Source organism: Pangasianodon hypophthalmus, chromosome 16, assembly GCF_027358585.1.
Source record: "Pangasianodon hypophthalmus isolate fPanHyp1 chromosome 16, fPanHyp1.pri, whole genome shotgun sequence".
NCBI lineage: Eukaryota > Metazoa > Chordata > Actinopteri > Siluriformes > Pangasiidae > Pangasianodon > Pangasianodon hypophthalmus.
The window spans coordinates 5,847,738-5,873,186 of record NC_069725.1 but is presented as its reverse complement, the minus strand read 5'-3'; the positions used below and the strand labels follow the sequence as shown (position 1 = coordinate 5,873,186).

Below are 25,449 nucleotides of genomic sequence, written 5' to 3'. Positions count from 1 at the left end.
CTTTGCAGTGTTGATTCCCTAATAATCAGAGCAAGTATAAGGAGCAAATCTGTGGGTAAAATTTGTGTGAGCAATAAATCTGTATGAACAGTCTTGCTATCGTGCTTTCAACTTTTGGTAGTAAAAAATAAGATTATAGTGAGGGTTTGTTTGGGTGTATGCCACAACTGAAATATCAGCTCTAGATCGTGTGATGCATTGTGTGGCGAGAGCAGCCCCTCAACAGCTCGCTGACCTTTTCCTCATCTCCACACAGCCAGTCAAAACTATGCCCCCTCATTAGATAGCACGGCTAATGCTATTTGTGTGGGTGAAGGTAAGGCGCCAGGTATCATACCAATGGTGAATAGATCCTCTACTAATTACTGAATTCAGTTGGGCGGGGGTGTGTGTGTCTGCATGCAGCTTTGGGCAGCCGTGCGCATGTGTGAAGGCGTTGGAGGTAAGTGAAGTGTATTGATTATTTTAATCCTCCTATTTGTGAGTCTGTGATCCTCGTGGCTCTGCATTCGACAGGGGAATCGCTAATGGGCCTCGGCGCAGACCGTCTCAGACCTCTCCCGGTCCAATTAACTTTCAACTGTAGACTAGCAGGAGAGAGCGGGGAGGCTGGCTCCACACACACACTGCGATCCCCCACAGGCTGCAAGTTCAGAATGTCATTACCGCTCGCTCTTAATTAAAGATTTCTCCCTTCTTTTTAACACTGTCACAGGTAGTGGCAAAGTTTCCGCTGCTGTCTGCTGTTTTTAGGGAGTCTAATTTAAAAAAAAAAAACAGTGACACTGGTTTTCTTCATAAGGTCATTATGAGGTACTGACGGATGTATACAGCCCTACTGAAGTTCAGTTCCTAATATTAACACAAATATGTGTATGTGTGTATATAGGTTATACAATGAATAAAACACTTGGGAGAATGCTGCTGTAGGAAAATGAGCAAGGATGGGGTGTTGAGATGTGTAATGTTTAATAGTGGGGTTACTGTTACCACCCCAAAATTGTTTTACTCCTCTTATACCACAGCAACTTGCTAATCTTTACAATTTTTAATTTATTAAAAATAAATAAATTTTTTAAAAAACTGTTTTATATTTACATTTAATGCCATGGGACATCAATGATGCAAGTTACTTCCTGTTGTTACTTATGTTATGGCATTAAACAGTCACAAGCTTCTCTTTTTTCCCTCTTAAAGTTAATAAGTCAGAAAACGCAGTTTGAATGTTACAAAGAAACCGGAAAGTGCAAACCCCACTGTTGTGAAGACCTTCCCGTGGTGGAAAACTTACTGACTTACAAAACACTGACACTCAAGAGTCCTTGCTCATATATTTCCATATCAATACGCTTTCTTTATTAAGTAACAACACATTTTGTGTCCGTATTTTGTGTCCTGTATTAGCCTCAGATCATGGAGTGTTCATTGTACAAGTCCCTGTGAAGTTTTTTACTATAGAACCAATAACATATCAGAAGGAGTGCATTAATATAAACGTATATTAAATATAAAAGTATAGGTGGCGCTGTCAGTTATACAAAATTATTCAGCACCTTATGACCAATCAGATTTCTTTTTCTTTGACATATTATTTTCTGTACAAAGGGAAGAAAAGAGTCAGGGCTAGTTACACATTCTTTATTAGAGTTGTTTTATGAGAAGAAATGGAGCTTGTTTTATGGATGTATGGATGTGTATTTGAATTTCTTTATATTTGCACTTGACTCCTGCCAAATCCCACTGTGCACAGAATTACTATAAGATTTCCAGAATCCACCTTTTCTGATCTGTAATGTAAAATTACACAGTTTAGTAGAATTACAGGAACACTGTATGATGCATAGAATCTTTATCATCATTTCTGCTACAACAGAAACATACTGTCACACACACACACACACACACAGACTCAGGACTGCCCTAAATGTTAATTGTTAAAAAATAAATAATACAAATAATAAAACAAATAATTTAAATACTTAATTTGCAGAAAGGTCCCTTTATCTGGCCCTGATTTAATTTTACGAATACATAAAATACAATATAATCAGAGAATTCAAAAATCCATTAATAGTAATTATTGATATCGAATATTTTTTACACTGGCACAATTTATGTTGGAAAATGTAATTATATTACTCTTTCAAAATTAGGATTAACAAATTACAAATTGCTGCTAATGTTGGGCATGTCTTTTTTTTTTCAGTTTTTATTTGCTTATTGATTTACCAGTCATTACCTTTTCAATCATCACATGACAAGAGCTTAATGAAGCATGAACAGATACTTTCAGCCATTTCATTTAATTTTAGATCAATGCACTTTATCACTGTTAGCTTACGTAAGGCCAAAAAAAAAAAAAAAAAAAAAAAAAAACACGTCTTGGACAGAATCTTACGATTATGCTTTTTTGGTCAAATTTTATCATTAGTCAAGCTGGAAATACAATATTACTACCCTAAGCTGGTATATTAATGGTTCATTCTGGGGCAGGGTGCTTAGACACATTGAAAATCCATGTTCACACAGCTCAGGCTTTGTGTGTTTGAACACACACACACACACATACACACCCTGCACGTCCATGCACACAGGCCATATCTCCAATTCCACACTGACAGCCAAAGCAGTCACTTTAAGTCAAATTAATTGAACCAGGGAACTTAGATTAATCACAAGCCCACAGTGGTGGTGTGTGCGCGCATACATATGTCATTGTATTGAATTCCCGTTACGCCACGCTATCCAATCAGTCCTCTTGTTAGTGAAAACAAGACCATGGAAATCTTTTCCACCAAGCCGTGTGTATAACGGCTTTGTCCAACTTCAGGAATGTGTGTTCATTGCCATGTGAAGAAAATACTGAAATGAGACACGCGAAAATAATGCGACTTGTATAACATCAACACATTTACACCTAATGCTGCAAGTGCTGAGGGAGGATAACACTCCAGTAGATATATTTCTATATGCAATATCTATTATACACATTTTTTTTTTTTTGGAAATTTGCATTCATATAAGTAGAGCATATTACCATCATTTGCATACACGTACAAACAACATGTCAGAAAAGAACCTGTTTAATGAAAGCAACACTTCGCTCATGATATCATGTCAGTGAAGCCCTTCTGCTCTCAGCATCAAACGATGTGTATGTCCCTCCTTTCAGGTCTGTTTAGTGTGCGTGTGTCTGTGTCTGTGTCTGTGTGTTGAGCAGCATTGTGAGGTGAAGGAGCGGCAGGGCTGATGGATAGTCAGTCAGGGTAGATGAGGAACCCGGAGAAGGTGCTGTATTTGTTGGTGTTTCCCCCATGGACTTTCCCCCCGTCTAGCTGCACGCACACCTCGTCTCCTACATCCAAATGCAGGATCACACTGTTAGAGGCATAGTCATAATTCTGGTCTGCATCCTGGGCGATGGCGCTGGCCCTCACCTGTCACACAGAGAGAAATAGAGGCACGGTCAGAGGAAGGACAGAGAGAGATGCCCACACTTCACTCTGTCATTGTCTTTACATGCACTTACCAGGGCCAAACAAAATGACCGTGTCTGCCAGACAGAACAGTATAACACATCTATATATAACATATCATTTTTATTTTTGTAAGTCATTTAAGATTCATTTTTAATAATAATAATAATAATAATAATAATAATAATAATAGCAGTTACTGAAGTCACAAAAGCACCTACACACTTGCCTTCATCAAGAAATCCATATTACACTATATGGCCAAAAGTTTGTGCACATTTAACTATTGCACACATATGTGCTTGTTGAACATCCCATTCCAGATTTAGTCCCCTTTTGCTGTTATAAAAACCTCCACTCTTCTGGGAAGGCTTTCCATTAGATTTTGTAACTTGGTTGTGGTAATTTGACCATTCAGCTACAAGAGCATTAGTGAGGCCGGGCACTGTTGATGGGCACGAAGATCTGGTGGCCTGCTGTGAGTTCGAATTCATCCCAAAAGGGTTCAGTGGGGTTGAGGTTAGAGCTCTGTGCAGGACACTCGAGTTCTTCCACTCCAACCTAGACAAACCATGTCTTCATAGACCTCGCTTTGTGCACAAGGGGATTGTCATGCTGGAACATGTTTGGGCCCTTTAGTTCCAGTGAAGGGAAATTGTAATGTTACAGCATTCAAAGACATTCTATACAATTGTGTGCTTCCAACTTCGTGGCAACAGTTTGGGGAAGACTCACATAAGGGTGTGATGGTCAGGTGTCCACAAACTTTTGGCCATATAGTGTACATACTGTAGATGTGAACATTAGGAAACACTCCAAAGAAGTCTGACCCCCTTTCTTTGATAAACCATCAATACCTCTTCATGCTACACCAGCGTTGCATGGTGTGGATTTACATATATCTACCTTTCATTCATTCATTCATCTTCATTAACCACTTTATCCTGTTCGGGGTCTTGGTGGATCTGGAGCCTATCCCAGGAAAACTGGGAGTGAGAGTACACCCTGCATGGGACGCTAATCCATCTCAGGGACAACCATACACATTTGTATACTTAATTACACCTAGGGGCAATTTAGCATGCTCCACATAACATCACGTTTTTTGGCAGTGGTTGGAAGCTCATGTGATCATGGGGTGAACAAACAAAAACCCATATACACAGTAAAGTGAGCTCAAGGTGAACCAGATGAACGAGGGACCCTGGAGCTATGAGGCTGCAGTGGTACCTGCTATTCGTTTGTTTATTTAGTTAGTTAGTTATTTAACGATACCTGGTCAATACCTATTTAAATTCTACAACAACTTTGGTCATCTTTGCAAATTAGCTAGGATTTAAGAATTAAAAAACATGTTTAAAAGGTTTATATATATAATATATAATGAAATTATTATTATTATTATTATTATTATTATTATTAAGTGATTATAATTTTGTATATATTAATACATGCTTGACAGCTACTTATCATTTTCAAGTGAGTGATTTTAAATTGTCTAAATATATCCTATACATAAAATAACACACTTTAGGTATCAGAAGCATGTGCACAGTGTTTGTGAATCATATCTATACTTGTCTGGTGGCTTCTCCTTTACATGTTCCTGTAAATTGGTTTTTTAATTGTGTTCCGGGTTTTCTCCTCCTGTGTGGTTTTGTGGACTGCCTGACAGCAAGGCCGGTGAAACTAAATGGATCGAGGCTACTTCCATACTCTCTCGTATCGATCTCCTGTAAAGCCGCTGCTCGTATGGTCCAACCTGTGGAATAAGGCTTGCTATGGAGGTGTGTAAACACACACTGTATCTCTTTCCAGTATCGACCTGTTGAATTGAGAAACACATCCTGTGCCCATCTTTCAGAGACTGCACGCCACACGCACGGACTTATTTAAATTCTGCATCAAGGATCTGCCATATCGACTCACAGGAGTGGATCTATTGTTTGTTAACAATTTAAATTGGGCGTAGTCATGTAGACACACAGACATCTACACTTGAACAGACTCTATAATTAAGAAGGTTCAGAAAGCTGTGATACAATTGACAAAACTTCATCTTCCTTTGGCATGATGTGATTTGATCTGTCTGACTCACTGAGATTTTTCAGGTGAAAACATTTAATTACGTTCCACACAGAGCCCTTTAAAAGCAACCTGAAGACACACCCAAGTTAAAGCTTCACAGAATTTCAGACAGACTAGCTCTAATGACTATGGTGATTTACTTACCATGAAATCGTATCTATTCATTTCCTAAATGCTAGGATAGATGATTCTATCATTCTGAAGAATTCTGCACTTAATTTATAGAGTCTTAAAAAAAAAATGGTGTATCCATTGCCAGATCCCAGCCATCATTTGTCTAGTGCTTTGCTCAGTGACTAACTACAGTGTCACCACTCAATCCCTGTCAAGCTTTGCAGACAATCTTCCCTAACAGGCACACTCTGGAAAAAATATATACCAAGAGATGGGTGTTTGGATTAATTGTTTACCATATATCCTAGCCATTTTTGTAAGCACATACACAGATGTGTATTTTAACAAGTGCCATTTTTGCATAGCAAATAACAGCATAGATGCAGAACATGTATATTCACATGTTTCCCTGATCATTGCTGCACATTGAAATCACATTATACTATGCAATTTATTAAAACAAACTGGTGTAATATTACAATTTATCAAACCAATCAGAGAAAGCTCTTGGGCAGAATGCTCTCTAAAATTGTGCATTGTTAGATTGAAATATATGAAAATATATTTTGTTGGGAAACTAGTGTGAATCTTTGAACACATTGCAGGCCTTAAACTGTCTAAAACACTAACTTTGCTTCTGCTACACAAATATTCCTAAAACTTTGAATACTGGGACTTGGCAAACTTCATACTCGCAGTAATAATTTAACAGATGCACTCTATTAGCACTTTGCTACAGACTCTGGCTGCAAAACAGCTCAGTCAATAATTTGTAAATTGACTGGAGTGTGCTGCCAGTAAGTTACGTATCATCGAATACTGATTTTTGTGATTTAAAAGATTTCCCTTTCTGAATCAGTTGAGTTAAATTTGTACGAAATCAAAACAATGTTATCTAAATAGACTGATAAAATGGACTACTTGCAAATCACTGACCATGAGCATACAACATATGAATGTGGGCACAGCTTAAAAAATGAAAAATCTAAAAGGGCTGAAATGCTGTCAGCGGAGATGCTCAATATAGAAAATATGTCATCAGTGTGTGTGTGTGTGTGTGTGTGTGTGTGTGTGTGACAGTGATGGCCTGGCTTCCTCATCTCATCGACGTCAAGAGCATGTCATTGCGCTCATTAAGATTGCCGAACAGTGAAAAGGGCCCCTCTCTCCCTCAGGCATACTTCCACGCTCAATACCAAAATGCAAGTGGTCACTTTAATTAGCCAACACCCAGCGTAGAACATTTAAGCTTGTTTCTGTGCCCTTATCGATTACTGCTCTGAACTTTCGGGATGGGTTACGTTTTGTGCTTCGGACCAGCAGCAGGCATCGGGATCAACCATCCTCAGGGCGAAACATACTTTTGCTCGTTCGGTGTTTTCCGGCATTTATCAAATATAAGTGAAATGTTTTTTTTTGGGGGGGGGGGGGGGGGGGGGGTGAGCGAGGGGATCTTTCAGGATTACTGTGGACTGGAGCGGAGATGGATATTGACACAGGAGCGAGCTGCTTGTGAAACACCACACTGACTTGATCTCGGCTCTGGCTGTGAGCAAGGACCCTCGGGCCTGCCGGGGGCTTGTTCTGCCAGCGCCTTTCATTACAGGGGCACCATTAAATGAAAGGGAGGGAGGGAGGGAGGGAGGGAGGGAGATGAGGAAGGGTGAGAAAGAGGGGCGCAGCTGCATTGGCATTTTACACACAAGCAGAGATGTGAAGCAAGAGACAGACAACAGACAAGGCGAGAGGAGACGGAGAGAGAGAGTGGGGAGAAGACCGGGAGGGGGTAGGGATAACAGACTGATCAAGCGAGGCTATTTTGTAAGACCAAAGAGATGTGAGGGTATATGAAGTCTTGTTTTTATCAGTTGCTGCTGTGCTCCAGTGGTAATAAAACTGACAGGATTCATTCCGTGTGATATACAGGCCTCTTAGAGCGGAGACAATGGAAAACTAGCTCTTAAACTTACCTAAGGGACCAAGTGCATAGCAGCGGAGGGAGAGGGGAAACCAAAGGGCTGGAAATGGAACATTTATTGAATAGCTTTGCTGTCCCCCATGGGGTGTACAAGATTAAACCGAGACAAGCAATCACTTGAGTTGTTCATAGAATTATGGTTTAATTGGGCTGGTGTTTTATATTTATGGATCAAGAATATACCTTCCGTAAGACATTATGACTACTTATATAGTAAATGACTATATGGTTAGTATTACAAATTGTGCATAAGGATAATCAGATGGAAGGAAAGAATACTCCTAGATCATTATCAGTTCTTCATTCATTAGTGTCATTCCAGTTGAATATATTTGGTCATTACAGAATGTCAACTCACCACAGCCACTCATTATACCTCAACTGTATCATGTCTATGATGCTGCGGGAGGAGACATTTATTACAGTCATTAACAGACAGGCGATGGCATTTATTACACTAGAGTGCAAGAAAGCTTGACCTTTTGGTGGTCTATTAAAGGAGTGTATGACAGTATAAGAAAAAAAAACGAATGGTTAAATGAAAGAGGATAAAATGTGTATTAGTCTACTTTATTCCCTGGATTCTGAAATACATAGCAGAGCCAGGGGACTATGAATTAAAAGATTAACAGCACCGGGGAAGTTAATGATGAGGATGAAAAAATGTTCCCGTTTAGCCAGAGATGACATATAATCTCGCTGCTGTATTGTGAATCAAATCCACATTAGCATTAAGAAAGAGATGCTGGAAAAACAGCTCATTATTCTGACCATGCCAGAACAATAAAGATGCCACCTCTAACGCTTGCACTGTCATCGCCACTGAACAAATCTTTTCATGTTTCCACATCTTTCATCTGCTGTTACTCCATCATCAGAGAACAGACTTCAAATAGTGGTTATGTAACCTCTGCATGAGAATAACCACAGATGTTAAAATTGTCCTCACCAGATACGAGAGGAAAAGGGGAAAATGCACAAGCAAATCTGACTGGACAAATCATATTTATTTGATTAGGTAGCCTTACACATGGGCAAGCAAAAGAGACAGCTCTGAAGTGATAGTGTTGCGGCACTAACTATCCATGTTCCCCTAATACCTGCTAATTAATTCACTTCAGCTGCAGCAGGTGCTGACATACAGCAAACAAACGTGTAGGAAATATTTTTCAGCATGTGACCACCAACATAACTGCTTCTTCCATCACATCTTACCAGTCATACTGTAAAGTCAAACTGAATCCAAATAAAGTGGTAACCTCAGCATGCAATTATAATTCCACACAGCTCAAACTATTTCTAGCATATGCTTGCTTGTGACTTTTACACGCTTGTCCATCAATACTATTTACATTTTACCAGTGTCAAATTGTGACCAATACACTGATTTCAGTCTCGTAACTCATGGCCCATCTGATGAAACTCTACCGGGGCATTATGGCCGAAAGGTCATTTGAAGGAGCTGAAATGCCAGCAAGATTTACTTAAGGCAATGGATTAGCAGTCTTTGGCAGATGCACAGCTCTGTCACAGCATAGGCACACCCTTGGGAGCCCTTAGCCTCCCATGGCTAGGGTCCGACTTCGAGCAAACTGTCTCAGCCACACGGCCGAGTCCCTCTGAGAACAGCTTTCACTGTCCATCACGACTGAGGCGCAGACAGCTCTTCCAGATGCATGCTGCAGCTCTAAACCAGGTGAAGCAGTGTGCAGAATACACCCAGGAGGAGCCATCAGAGACTTCCTGCTTTAATTAACTCCCCGACGTCCATCGACATTCATAATTTGTAAACAAACTCTAACGTCTACCAGTAGTCTAGGTTTTTTCTTGGTTACTTTTTATTTTCCCAGACACCTTGTTAACCTGTCTAGCCATGACATGACTGCTTCTCCATCTGTCTCTGCCCCTTCTCTCAGTCCACTGTCTACAAGTCTCAATTGAGCTATCTATCTTGTTCTTTCCTGTCAAACTGCATGTCTGCCTCGGCCTTCTCTCCCCATCGTGGCTTACACTAATGCGAATGCATCAATTCCTTGGTTTGTTTCTTAATTCACTCGTACACTGCAGTCCCCAGGACACCTACTGGGCTGCCATATTGTTCTCAGTCTCATCTGTTCCAATACAACGCATGCAATGGCACTGTACGCAAAACTCTTTCTTGTTATCCAAAGTGAAATAAAAGTATTTCATAGATTGTATAATTATGCTGTGGTTTACCTCCAACTTTGGCACTGTTATAGCAATACTCTTATGGAAGGATTATCTTGTTCATATAGAAATATTACCTTTTACAAATTAACATAATTCTTGTAATCCCTGAAGATTGGTGCCTCCTTTGAGATGACACCTCTGGGAATTCAATTCTCATAGCATCTGTCAAAATCATTCACTTGAGTTTTTATTATTATTCGTGCACAGTGTGGGGCTGGATATATCTACATTCAGAGAGTGCTTTCAAATTTAAATTCTGCGCTATTTACTCATTTACTATTTACTTCACTGGTATAGCCTGAGGTGTTTTGCTGTCCATTTCTGTTGCAAAGGGTTTTTTCCACATTACATTACACTAGTGAAGCCAATGCTACACACACACATACACGCACACACACACACACACATATATATATATATCTGTCTGTCATAAAGACACAAAGGCCAGCAAGCCTAGTGAAGTAGAGCCACCTGATGGGTTTGAGATAGACGGAGATGGTTAAATAATTGAATTGAGTGAAAAGATAATTAATGGGCAATCAATGAAATACAGAAGAGGGGGCAGGGGTGGTGGGCAGAGGATCCAATCTAAGGGTTATGAATGATTTAATAGGAGGAGTGGATGTGCATGACAATACTAAACTGTGCAGGGTGGCCACAGGACCTCTTTAAAGTGCTTTCACTCCGAGCTCTTCATACGATGCACCCTCACATTCAGACAGAACAGCTGACAGTAAGGAAACCGCACTTTTCCACCTTTCATTCCCTACTTAAATAGGAACGGGTATTTTTTATGTTTTGCATATACATCTGTCAGTGTGCCTTCAGATTTTCCCTTCAAGATAGCAAATGGAAGTGGGGGTGGCTTTATTACTATTGATTTTACAGGTTGTATAATCTCTCAAATCCATAGTAGATTTATAAAACACCTTTTTTTCTGCTGTCCATGTCTTGCCTTTAGTCTTTAATTAGTGTCAAGGGACTAGACAACTGGATGAATAAGCCGTCAATTTTGCATTCATTATTTATTTACTTGACAGTCATATCTGCTTATGCCTACTACACCTCCTTTAAGGTGATAATCAAGTAGAAAACATATTTGTTAATTATACAGTCATAAAATGTAACTGTGAAGAATCAGAGTGTTTGAAGACTTAAAACTGGAAAGATGTACTGATTTATTTTATTGACAACATTTTCAACAAGCAATCTTTGCTATCAACAGCAATAATCAGCAATGAATAAATTATAAACTATACTGAGTAACCAGTTTGTTAGATACACCTACTTTCCAGTTACACTCACTGGCCATATTATCAGGTGTCCTTTGTAGGTATACAACTGCAGTCTGTAGCTCATCTGTAGCTATGCATAATTAGGTAGTGGGTGTGGTGCTTGTGCGAGTGAATCAGACACCGAATCTCAGTGGGGGTTGAGATGTACACTTACTGCCCACTTTATTACACACACCTACCTTGTTGATCCACCTTGTAGGTGTACACTACAGCTTATCTTTTTCAAAGCACAATGTGTGTTAACTGTTATACTCTAATACTCTTAACCCAGCAATGGGGTCTTTTAAAGGCAAGCAACAGATGGACTGTAGTTGATAATTGTACACCTATAAAATGTCCCCATATCTTATGTATACATGGTAAAATGGCCACTGAAACTGCTAAACTGGTAACACATTTAAAACGGTTCACCTCTAAACAACATTTACAAACTTTCCGAAATGCTGCAACAAGGAACACCAAGAAATATTTTTGTCTGCTATATTTACAAATATTTACATATCTGCTAAACATAGGGATACTACACTTGTCATAGAAAAAAAGTAGAAGAGGCCTGTTACAGACATCTGAATGGAAGAATAATGGAACAGGAACTTGGAATAGGAACACCTGTTGTATGCAGTTATCCAATCAGCCTATCATGTAGCAGCAGCAGTTCAGTAAAAATGTATCTCAGTGACTTCAACCGTGGCATGGTTGTTGGTGCCAGATGGGCTGGTTTGAGTATTTCAGAAACTGCTGATTTCCTAGGATTTCCACACACAACAGTCTCTAGTGTTATACAGAATGGTGCAAAAAACAAAAAACATTGAGTGAGTGACAGTTCTGCAGGTAGAAACGCCTTGTAAGAGAGGTCTCAAGGTTTGATGTGTTGTGCGTTCTGAGATGCTTTTCTGCTCACCCCGGTTGTAAAAAGTGCTTACTTGAGTTGCTATAGACTTCCTATAAGCTCAAACCAGTCTGATCATTCTCCTCTGATGTCTTTCATCAAAATGGTGTTTCAGTCTGCAGACCCTCTGCACACAGGATGTTTTTTGTTTTTCTCACCATTCTGTGTAAACTCTAGACACTGTTGTGTGTGAAATTCCCAGAAGATCATCAGTTTTTGAAATACTCAAACCAGCCCATCTGGCACCAGCAACCATGCCGTGTTTTTTTCCCCCATTCTGATGTTTGATGTGAACATTAAGTGAAGCTGTTGATCTGTATCTGCATGATTTTATGCATTGTGCTGCTGCTACCACATGATTGGCTGATTGGATAACTGCATAAATAAGCAGATGTTCCTATTAAAGTGGATGGTGAATATATATATATAGATAGATATATACATGCATATATATATATATATATATATATAGTTCATATAACTTCATTTAATTATCTCTAGTAGCTACTTTATCTAGGTCAGGAGTCTATCCCAAGAACACTGGGAATGCAACCTTGGTGGGACACCAATTTAGCATAGGGCACCGCGCACAAACACACACCCATTCACATCTAGGGGTAATCACAAAGACATTCTATACAATTATGTGCTTTCACTTTCACTTTGTGGCAACAGTTTGAAGAAGACCCACATATGAGTGTGATGGTCAGGTGTCTACATACTTTTGGCCATATAGTGTAGATAGGTTTTTCATTTTTATCCAGTACACTAGCTGGGCGCTTCCTAATTCCTTGACACATCTGTAGGTAAGGCCAAGACCCCGTTCATGTAGTTCTTTCGCTACTGGGTCAATGCGTTAAAGGATCACTAAGAGCTTATCTCCACCATGCTCTCAGCTGATACATTGCATCCTTTCAGGAGACACAGACTCTGCTGAGTAAAGGAAAGCTACAAGTCAAAACAATAAAATTATAATTCCTTACAATCTTATGTAAGGTGTACATCAAACTACTCTCTAGGTTCTGTTAAGCTAATAGCCCATATGGTAAGATTTTCTTACACCCGGTCATTTCATGCCTTTTGTGTCTGGATAGTGTCCTGATGAGATTTTAACCACATGCTTTTGCACCTGCAGTTAAAATGTATCTTTATATGTGGTAGATAGATTTACCTTCTAATATGCAAATCAGCTCATTAGATTTGATCACCAACTTCCTAAGTTATTTCTCAATTTGAGTTGTTTCATGCAAAAGAACACAATTTGCATGGCATTATAAATCTGCTTATAGACGCCAGCTTCAGCAATCACGGCCCATGAGCACTATGACGTATTCTTATACAGATCATTCTGATATGGATATAATTCTGATATGGATATAATAATGATACTTAGGGAACATGAAAACGCCAGGTGTAAAGAAGGGCACATAACCTTTTGGGCCAGGTCCCAGCTTTGAGACACCTTGGAACCTCTGTAATGTGTTTGAAAAGAAGGCACTGTGAGCAACCAGACAGTCAGGAATATTAGAACAAAGGCACTACATCTATAAGACTTTGTGGAATGAAAAAAAGGTGTGTAAATTTTGCATACAATAGACAACAACCTAGACATGGTTGCAGGTTTGACAGAAATACTCACAACAAAACCCTTTTCACAGACTTTTCCCTCATTCAATTCCCCCATCAAACTCCTAATAAAATGTCACTAGAAATTATGTCCAAAATACCCACAGTAGAGATAGGAGAGCAAAGCATGGACGCCTTAGACTGTCAAATGCTTCAGACTGTCACAATGTTTTCACAGTTTTTTAACACAATCTAAAAATAAACTTGATAAAACAATATTCGTAACCATCATCCACAACTGACTCAAATGTTTAATAAAAATGATCTCACCTGTCCATTTTTCTTTAGGTCTGCCCACATGCTGGTTCCGTCTCCCCCTCTCATGAGAACGTGGTAGGTGAAGTAGTAGATGCCAGGGAGGGGACAAGTGAACTTGCCAGTAGTGGGTTCATAGTAGTTGCCCACATTGGTGACCACATCATCGAACTTGAGCACTTCGCTGCCTTCGTGCTGCTTCCGCAGGCCTGCATAGAAAGCAATCTTCGGCGTGTAGATGGAGGGCACATAACCATTTGGGCCAGGTCCTGGGGGTCCTTGTGGACCAGGCTTTCCTGGCTCTCCAGGGGGTCCTTGTGGACCTGGGGGTCCTGGAGGCCCTCTGTATCCAGACTTCCCTCTTCGGCTTGTGATCTCAGGAGGCCGTGGTGAGACAGATGTCAATTCCTGGCCATGTTGCGATGGGGTGTAGGGGTCACAGACCATGCGACAACTGCCAAGCATTTCATAATGACTTCCTGCACTTCCAGCTCCACCCCCTTTGGTGCTGTGGACCAACAGAGGTATGGCGACCAAGAGAATAAGGACCATGGCCACACCCACTGCCGCCCCTATGACGCGCTTGCGGCGGCTGAGCCGGGAGGCAGCCAGCGCGAGAAAGTCCTCCTCTCCTTTGGGCGGAATGGTGCCCGCCAGTGTGGATGGTGTGGTGCAGAAATACACACACTGGCAGTATGAAAAAGGGGATTATGGGTTTTTTTCTATGTATAAAAACTAAAGCCAGCAGCAAAAATGTCTAAGGAAGGTTAAGAGCAATGGGGACAAGAATAATGGATGAATTTATGGATGAGGTGAACAGACTGAGAAGAGTGTGGAGCATACAGAGAGGAAATGGTGCTGAGGGATTATGGGGAGGAGAGTAAGAGAGACTGAAGAGTGACAGTTGCAAATATGAGGGAGTGGCAGGAAAAAAGAGGACAAAATACAAGTGAGCTCTGGATCAATTACTATAGTGGATTTACTGCAATACTATGACCACAACAATTACTGTAGTGGTTGTATTATACAAATTTTGTTGACTTGTAAAGAAGTTGACTTGTTTTTCCTTTCTTTGATTCACCCTGTTGTAAGCTTTGTTGTTATGTACAGCTTCTTCTCGGACACACAAGTCTCTTGAAGGCTCTCTTTAATCACAGATCAGTAAGAATGTTGTCTCACAGCTCAGAAAAGAGCCTCGTTAGCAGTAACTGACACACAACAACTATCAAACTGAGTGCATTTCAGGTTGTGTAGTCACAAAATAATACGTTTGCAAAAGCAGGAATACTTTTTCTCTGTAGATATATCAAGAGCTCACTTTAGGACGTGGGAATTTCAATGCTGCATGAGAATGAAGTAAAACCAATGCTTTGGAATTCTCTTGTCCAGAAAATGGCTCTCTGTGTTCGTTTTTGTGAGTTTTGGCTGAGCAAAAAGTCTTTGATGTCTTAGGAGATTATGAAAATGTCTTGATTTAGAGACAGATCCCGGCTTTTCATGGGCAATGTTAAAAATCCATAACTGGAGAAAGAAACAAATGAATGATTAAATCAAATGAAACTCCATTACACATGTCATTATACACTATACTCCAATATAAAGGTATATATATCAAATAGTAGAATGTATTCCACTTCATTATGCATATTATTTCGCTGTAAACTTTATTATACAGCTCGTGCATTATACATTTCCTTACACTACACACCTTTATAAAGGTATTCATTCATTTCATTATGCATAACATTACACTGTATTCCAGTACTCTGTATAAAAAGCTACACACCACATAACTGTATAGTCTGTCTGCAGTAACTTCTAGATTTCTATAAGCAGTACAAACATGTACATTTACCACAATTCACTTTATTAAAGTTGAAAAAAATAAAACAATTATTCACTACAATTATTTTACTAGTCCTGCAGGCTTCCCTCCATGTCGCCATTCAGAGACAAGTAACATCAATATCAACGTGAAAATAGCTCTAGTGTGTTAGTGTTTATCTCTCTCTCTCTCTCTCTCTCTCTCTCTATATATATATATATATATATATATATATATATATATATATATATATATATATATACACAAACATATCACCAATGTCATTTACACCTGGCTGTTCCCAGAGTGACGCACGTGAAGGTAACAACCCTCCGTCGTCACGCGCAACTTCGAACGTTCAACAAAATACGTTGTTTAAAAAAAAAAAAAAAAAAAAGTTTAAAAACACTTACCGTCTGAAGATGTCCGTTTCCGCTCTCTCTCTCTCTTTCGTGATGATGAAGATGATGATCCTAACCGAGAAACTGAATTTTCCAGTCGTTGTCAGCGACACACATTCCCAGCAGCGACCGTTAGTAACTGTGCGCGCGCGAGCGGGCGAAAGCCGCTCACTCGCAGAGCGCGGGAAGCGCGCGCTCACCTCCTGTGGACTTTGTTCCCCCCCTCGCGCGTTAGCTTACTGCAGTGTGGTTATCTTATCTCTGATATCTCTGATAGCTAATGGAGAAAAATCGACACGACTAGACATTATTCCCTCAACAACAATAAAAAACTGCGTGAAAATAGTGAAAAAGGTTAAAGTTGTCGCTGCTATAGACGGAGTAACTAGTCTTCAGAAAAAAATAAATAAATAAAAAGAGTTCAAACTTGATTAGATGTAATGTTTTAGCCGATTAGCCGAAACAGGTCTGAGTGGACTGCGCCGAGTCAACCTCTCTCCAACACCTGTGAGATTTCAGCAACGTTTCGATCTGCTCTCACCCTCCCTCCTTCCTTCCATCCTTCCTTCCTTCCTTCACCTCCATCTCTCCCTCTTTCTCTCTCTCTCTCTCTCTCTCTCTTCAACCACCAGCTTAGTTGTTATTAAAATGTACATGTTAATAGATAGCCTCATATCTGTAGGCTATGTCTGTTTACATACCTGTTACAGAAAACCATTTAAAATGAACTGTTTTTCTTTCTTTCTTTTCAAAGATTAATTTCAACAAGAGTAACACATCTGTGTTGTGGATAAGGAAACAGTGAGTATTTTTCAAGGCCAGTGTGTGTGTGTGTGTGTGTGTGTGTCCATGTGTGAGGTCTTTTAGACCTCATTAGTGAAGGACACTGAAACCATTGTGCTCACACACACACACACACACACAACACTTTTCAGTTGTCATCTCTTGCCCAGCATTCTGCATTCTGTACAGTTCTTTACACATCATAATAAATACACCTTCCACAGACTCTCATTTAAAGGCAGTATTTGTCTCCTTATGCCTTTCCCCACTCATTTCACACACATAAACCTATTCTACAACCCATTTTAGAGTGAAATATTAACTCATTCATACATGTGTCTAATAATCTAATTAGGTGAGATGATCTTCTGACTATTAGTAATGGTGGGCGGCATTGTGTGAAAGTAATTGTGCATCGATAATTGTGGTGTGTGTACATTTGCATGCAGCGTGTCTTTGGGCTGCCACTAACTGTTTAAATATGGAGTTTCTGTGCGGCTCCATTGAGAATTCTGTGTAACTCATCCGATCTCCCTTCTTCCCTGTCAGGTTTAATCACACATCTGCATTTTTAAAGTTTAATGGCGGAGGTGGGAGCAGGGCGAATACATATTGACGACTCTTTTCTCATCCCTCCTCCCTCTTTCAGATGTGACCAGTGTCGGGGGAATGGAGGATGAAGGGTGTGTGCAGTGGGAGAGAGGACAGAGAAGTCCAGGAAGATCTCGACCCAAATAATGAGCAGTGAGACAGGAGTGACTTTGGATCTTGGGGGATTCAACAGACACGTAGAGTTGGAGTGAGTGTGTGTTGTTTGTGTGTGTGTTTTGCAGTCTGAGTTAAATGGTATGTCACTTCCACTTTGTGGGTCAGTCAGTCCGTTCCATTAGACACACAAACACACACAAACCCACATGTACAAACACACGCATACATGCTCACACACACACACACACACACACTACTCCAGTACAGTTGTGGCCTCTACGGATGCATAATCATTGCCAGGAGTCACAGGCAATATAGTGAGAATTGGATCTTTAGTGCCTGTTAAAATATTACTGAGCTGATTAATATTGAAATATGCACGTCTCTAAGCTGTCTAAGCTATCCCTCATTTTCTTTTCCACTTTCCATCTTTTCCTCTCCCTGTCCTCGCTGTTCTCCTTTAACTTTCATTTTCTCCTTTGCTATTTCGTTTAGCTAGTTGCATTTTGCTTGACTTAGCAAGATGGCTTGATGTGAATTATTTGAAGGAAGAGTTTGAAAGTGCTTGCTCATTTTTGATCTGCTCTTACATATTTACTAAGCCCATGATCCCTGTTTTGAATTGTTACACTGACCCGTCTCATATATTTTGGAATGAAAGCCATAAATATAGCCCCAGGTCACAGTCAGGCTAACCGAAACATCTATTCAGTGATGTGTGACCTGAACAGCCCATTAGTCACTGTATGCTCTTATTCATGCCATGCATAGCTTTATGTCTCTAACTGATTTTTACACTACTAATTAATGTTTCACGGTGCTGTTTATAAAAGCCAGAGGCACCTAAGGAGGTAAAGGGCATGGGGGAGCATGGATCATTACAGAGTTATGGTATTTAAATTAGCCCCCCATTTTCATCACCTATCCTTATGCATATATGGATGTGTGTGTGTGTGTGTGTGTGTGTGCGTGTGTGAGAGAGAGAGCATGAGAGAGGGATCTTGCTTGATAGAAATTCCTAAAAAATTTGTGTCAGATTGCTCTCACATATTTCAGAGATGCACACATACATGTCCGTTTAAACCAAGGAAATCTGTGTAAATCAGTCTTGTCTTTTTTTTACACAAATCCAATAATATTAATTTCTCCCGCCCACAACACCCCCATGCTCTACACTATCTTATCAATTATGATTTGTAATTGCTTTCTGTGACATATAGTATGAAATGTTGTTGGCTTGTTAAACCCTAATAGGCTGTAATTGTTACTAGACTCTTCAAATCTTTACTTCAATTCAATTCAATATTATTTGTATAGCACTTTTAATAATGGCCATTGTCGCAAAGCAGCTTTACAGAAATAAATAAATTCAGGAGATACATTTTAAACTTATAAATTTACCCCTATTGAGCAATCCAGAGGTGATGGTGGCAAAACTCCCTGAGATGATATGAGGAAGAACCCTTGAGACGAACCAGACTCAAAAGGGAACCCATCCTCATCTGGGTGACAACGAATAGTGCAATTAAAAATAATAAATTAATTTTTATCAACTTTACTGAGCTCATTTTTAAACTTTACTGAGCTCATAGATCTAATAACAAGACTGGAGGTGTGTGTACTGTGTCTGTTTGCCTGTAGGTAATTTGGGATGCTGAGATTATGAAGATATCAAGCAAAAATGAATAAAGAGCTAAATACTGATGCGTCAGTGGAGCGCCATCATCATCCTCCATTATACTTATAACGTTATTAGATGTATTCATGTTTTCTCAAGAACTGCAACTTAATGATGCTTCTTATAATCAGAGAGGCATGTTAGTGTACAGTAGTTAGTTCACTCAACCTGACTGGTTGAAAAGTGTTCTACCCGTTCTTGTACTGGAAAAAAATAATTTTTCCACATGGTCATCCATACCTGTTTCATTCTGCTGACCACTGGTAGCTATGGTAACAGTAACAGTTGCTCTGTTCTAAGCCACTACTGTTGTCCAACTGCTAGCATTACCAAAATGAACACCAGAAATAGAAAATATTTAACATTAGACTTGCATTGCCAGACCTGCATTAAGATAAAAACAAACAAACAAACAAACAAACAAAGAAAAAGCAGATTTGCACTACAATAAATTTAAAACTGTAACTAAGTTACAGTTATAGCTACAAGCTAGCAACATTTATTTCCATGTTTTTATAAACATGGGCTGTTTCTTTTGCCAAAAAAGTAGTTCCACCCCAAGTAGCTTGTTCCTATGTATGGAACAAAACACGATTGGCCATGCTGTTACACAAAAATGGTGGATCAGTGATGGATATCGAAAATGCTTACAATCAGTGCTTACACTGTAGACTAAATAAACCTCTGTTCACAGAAAATATGTCTCTTCACTATATCATCACTATATCAAGAATTCAACAGTGCTGTGGTATAAAAAAATTATAGTGTTGCATTCTAAAACATTTCTGAACATACTTTTCTTTTTACTTTGCAAAAAGAAAACTTTTGCATATAAAAAAACATTCAAAGCATTGACATCACAGCTGTGAGGATCTACTTCATGATGTTATTTGATGCTATAACACACTCCCTGTGTCCTCTGCCTTAAATTAAGTAATGAGCGCCATACATTACGTCATGTGTATACACTGTACCTATACTTTTTTAACAAAACCATGTGTCACAATTACCGGCACTCATCGCATAAACACAATGCAACATAAGCATGTTTTTATTTACTTTTATTTTAAGTCCGAGGAAACTTTTGGGACTCTATAAGACACTCTGTAAGTGGTTACCCATGGCTTGCTTTTTCACTGGGGTGTAAATGAGAGGTGACACAGAGGCCAAATTTCCAAATTTAGTCATTCATCAACATGGGGAAGATTAGAGAATACACAAATTAAATGATTTGGGGCAACATAAAGAAGTTGAAAACAACCAGAGCTGTAATGGACCTGCATAGAAGATGCAAGTGTATTTTGCCCCCACACACAAAGAGGAGGATGGTTAGAGAGGGAAAATTTCTTCAAGAATCACGGTTGGATATTTGCAGAAGATGGTAGCCATTTGAGATCATAAAGTCCCCAAAGGATTGTTATACAGAAAAGAACCGAATACTGTTAAATGGATCTATGATTCTGAGAGGCCGAATTTTCTCCAAAAGCCCCGGGAACCTTGTTAGTATACATTTAATCCATTAAGTATCAGGAGATTTTAAATGAAAAATTTTTGCTGTCTCTGTCAAGAAGCTATAACTTGGTCATGGTTGGATCTTCCAACAAGACAATTGTCCAAGTCATATGTTCAAATCCACAAAAAAATTGTTCAGTGACCATAAAATAAAAAATTTGCATGGTCATTCCAGTCAACTGAACCTCACTGAAAAGCTATGGAGTGAGCTGAAGAGGAAAGTCGACAAGAGAGGACCTAGGTCCCTGGAGGATCTTGAGAAATTCTGTATTGAAGATTCCTTGCTCTGTATTCTCCAATCTCATCAAGCGTAATAGGAGAAGATTCAGTGCCATCATGATGGCAAAGGGAGGTACAAAGTACTAAATGCAGGGGTGCCAATAATCATGACATATAATTATTATATATTATAGATTTTTAATAAGGGTTTTTTATTTTCTTTAAAATATGTTTACAGTAATTAAAGGTTAGTTTACTCTCATATTTTCAATTTGAGATTAAGCTAATGAACCCCAAAGACATTTTTTTTTATAACCTAATTTACCCATATTTAACAAGAGTGCCAATAATTCTTGAGCTAACTTCGAATTTGATTAGTCTTAACCTCAATTATTTGATTATTTTCTTCTGGCCTAAATTTAATAATGACTCTTGAAGCATCCCAATAACAGAAAATAATTCATCAACCTTCATCCTAAAGACCTACGTTCTTTAAGTTTAATTCTTATCTTACCCACTACCTCTGATCTGACTAATCACTGTCTTCCAAAGTTTTTAATTGACTGCTGGAACTGAACTAAGTACAAATCTGGAGTTAATGACCAATGCCTTAGAGCAGTGTTTACCAGACGCTGACCTAGGGCACTACTTAAAGGTTTAGTGTTTTCCCCACTCTAACACACATGGTTCGACTCATCTAATTACAGATCCTTTAATGAGTCGAATTGAATGGGTTAGAACTGGGAACACACTCAACAGGGCTGTCTGGGATTGACAAACACTGTCCCAAAGGACAGAGATAAAAAAATACAGAAAAGCGACAAAGCACTCAGGTGAAACTGGAAAGACACTGTTGGGAGCAAAGAAAACCAAATACACTCTTAAAAATAAAGATACCAGAAAAGATTCATTAGACCATCAATGAACTGTTTTTGGTTCCCTAAAGAACCATTTTAGGTTCAGTAAAGAACCTTTCAGTCCATAATTCTTTATCCATTTTTGTTGTTACCACAAAAAAACTAAATAAATTTTTACAAAATTTATGTAACGACAGGGTTTTTTCTTTTAGTTCTCTGTAGCACCAACAAAAATGGGTTAAAGATCCATAAATCAAAACATAATTTAGGAAGACAAGACATGGTTTCTGTATGGTATCACTCTAAAGAATCTTTTCTGGCACCTTTTTTTTGAGTGTAGCACATTAGCACATGCTCTGATCTGTGCAGTTTAGAGAGAAACATGGTGTTTTTAATACAAGAAGTTATAACAGTAAGATAAGATTTGTCTGTAAAATTATTAACCTCTTAAAGTGCCAGGTCACACTGACAGATCTAGACTTACATTCCTCCCTCTTATACATAAGTGCACATCTTTCCTATTAGTTTTACTGTAGTTAGTGAATAATTCATAGCACTTACTGAATAATATGCTCTAAGATGAATAATAAAATTTAAGCAACTAAATTGTTACATTCATTATCTTACATTCTTGCAAAATTGTATCTCAGAGACATGAAAAGAAGGCTAATCTTATGGATAGCGTTTGGATTGATACTTTTACGATCCTGTGTGAGGTTAGAAAAGTTGAGTGAAAGACTGATTTTTAGTGTCATGTCCACTTCATGAGTAAAATATTCATAAGTAGATTCACTTCTATGTTAGGACGTGGACGTGTATGCATATAGGGTGATGTATCAATTTACCGGTAAGGAAGGGTGGATCCTGGAAAGTGATTACAGAGAGAGAGAGAGTGAATGGGTTGGAGGGTGGGAGGTGGTGTAAAGGGGGTGGGGGGTGATGGGCGGGGAGGTGCTGCTGTGCTGTTTCATTAGGCTCTGATTATGGCGCCTGATGCAGAGTGACAGTGTGCAGATTGAGTTGCACAGCCACTCTAATTCTCTCTATTAATAAGCATCGTTCCACACTGCCATCCCGGACCACATTTATTAATCACAATTTGTCAGCTGTCTTGCGCCCCACCCGTGCTCGTGTTTCTCCCCCTCCCTCCCGCCCCCTCGCTGTCCACTTATCCCTTGCTTTCCGCCTCTCAAGCTGAGAGATATGGTCAAGCATACTGAGAGCATGCAGCCCCACTACTCCTCCTCTTTAAGTCCACATTCATTTTCTGTGAGGGTTTAGGGATTAAACAAAAGCTTTTCACTCAAATGTGAATGGCATATTTATTTGTGCCAGTGTTCGTGCTAAGTGGTAGTGACGTTTATCTGGAACATGGAAAGATTGTAAAGATATGCTAATATTTTTCACTGCATAAGACTCAGGGGTGCTGGATTCAAATGATGGCTATATTTAAATCCTTATATTCTTGCATATCTAGTGACTGGCATTAGATTTATTTGAAAATATACAAAAACCCATCTTATGATGAGAAGAAACCTCAAGTTTTGGCATCTCTAATAACCTGGTTAATGTGAAATGGCGTAATTAAATATTAAGACAATCATCAACTTATACTGACCATTTTATTACTATACTTTCAATAACTGTATTAATGGGCATCTTTAACTGTTGAACAGCGATTAACATACCTGTTTGGGATTTTTGAAGGTTAACAATGATAGACATATTAAGTGATATTACACAATAACATTAATTATGAGCAGATGGGAAAAGTAGCTTTACAAGGGGATGTTTTGCCATATATTTAAAATAAGAGGATAACATCCTTCAGATATTGTGGACATCCATATAGTTAATGTGTATAATAACAAACAGCTTTTTCACATATTTCTACATTTGTAGGCCTACTTGATTATAGCTTTGCGCTCCACTGACTTTAAAAAATAAAACTGTGCCATTTAATTAATTTGTAAACTAGCACTTATTTGATGGGTGAATCTACTAATCACAAGAAGAAAACACTAGCTATGAACATTGCCTACTAATTTTAAACACAGCAAAACATATAGTGCATATCTTTGCAAATGAAACACTGAATATAAGCAAATTTACTAACTGTATCTAATATTATTGTACTGCACTGGCATTTCATTTTGCATCTTTAAAAAAATGATAATAGTTACTTGAAGTAAAATTAACCTTCCAGTGAAGAATTCACTTAAAATTGTTAGGATAAATCTTAACTTTGTTTAGGTGATAAACTAAAAGAAAAACCAACATCAAACGATTTTAAATTTTAGTATGGTGTTGGGCTACCGTGAGCCTCCAGAACGGAAATGTTCCTTAGCACAGATTCTACAAGTCTCTGGAACTGTACTGCAATGATCCCTCAGCCGGTGTTTTGATGATGGTGGTGGAGTCTTACACATCGCTCCAAAATCTCCCATGTGTGTTTAACTAGTTTGAACTTTGGTGACACTAAATTCCATAGGATATGATTTATATCAGTTTCATCCTCATCAAACTATTCAGTGGGCCTTCGTGCCCTGTGAATGGGGGCGGGATCATCCTGGAAGAGACCACGCCCATAGGGATAAAAATGTTTTATTGCAGGATAAAGGTGATAAGGTCAGAAGAACTGTGTATTGATTGCAGTGAAGATTATGTCTAAGTTGTGCCAAACCATGTCAGCAAAAGCCATCCCATAACAGAGCCACCGGTTTACCCTTTACCCTTTGTCTCATGTCTGTAGGTTGAATAGTATTTATAATAATTTCAGAATGATACATTTGATAAAGATGTTTTCACGTAATGTTTTTTGCAGTGCACCTTTTAAACCTTATTGTATGTTACTGGCAAGAGAAGCAGCATTCAACTTTTTCCTGGTGTATAATATGAATATATAACTAGCAATAGACTAAGCTTGGAAAATTAATACTACAGTATTATTATTATTATTAAGCTAATCTGAATCAGTAGCAATAATCCATAACCAAATGAGGTTATAGTCCCCTAAATGGCTATTATCTATTATGAAACTTCTCATTTTCATAGTTTAACGAGTTTGTACAATGAACGTTTTTCGAATTTGGCAAGAGATGGATAGGAGATTATTTATAGTCAATTTCTCACCCAGCATAACCTGAATATTGGCTTTATTGGCTCAGAGCTTAGAGAATTAGCTAATTAAACTCTAAATGGAGTCAGTGTAGAAGTAATGAAACCATACATTGCCAACAATCCATTCAATTTTGCAAAAACCCATCTCTAAATTATCAGCACGTACCCAAGGAGCATGCACATTTACACAAACCTGTACTTAGCCTGAGTGTGCATATGACTTAAGAGTTTTGTCAGAATTCATTATTGCCGAATTTTCTTAATTAAAATCTATAGATGTATTTATTTCTAATGTAACTTGCACGTTTGTTTGAATTGGTTAATTATTGCAGGCTATGTGTTCCTGATATGTGCTGCACCACTCCAGAAGAGGTTCTCATCATCAGGTTGCTGGTGAAGGGGTTGTAAGGTGAG

General features: G+C 38.8%; 1 protein-coding gene and 1 long non-coding RNA gene across 2 annotated transcripts; one reads left to right on the top strand and one right to left on the bottom strand.

Moving 5' to 3' along the window:
• c1ql4a (complement component 1, q subcomponent-like 4) lies at positions 1-16,683 on the bottom strand. The gene is made up of 3 exons (XM_026920087.3): positions 16,171-16,683; positions 13,948-15,453; positions 1-3,437 (listed from the first exon to the last, which is right to left on the bottom strand). Exons 2-3 carry the CDS (start codon positions 14,482-14,484, stop codon positions 3,258-3,260), a joined length of 717 nt encoding a protein of 238 aa, XP_026775888.1. The 5' UTR covers positions 14,485-15,453; positions 16,171-16,683; the 3' UTR covers positions 1-3,257.
• Positions 16,552-25,449, top strand: LOC117599212 (uncharacterized). Its single transcript, XR_004579659.2, has 4 exons — positions 16,552-16,665; positions 16,913-16,959; positions 17,591-17,740; positions 25,368-25,449. It is a non-coding gene; the product is annotated as an uncharacterized LOC117599212 (long non-coding RNA).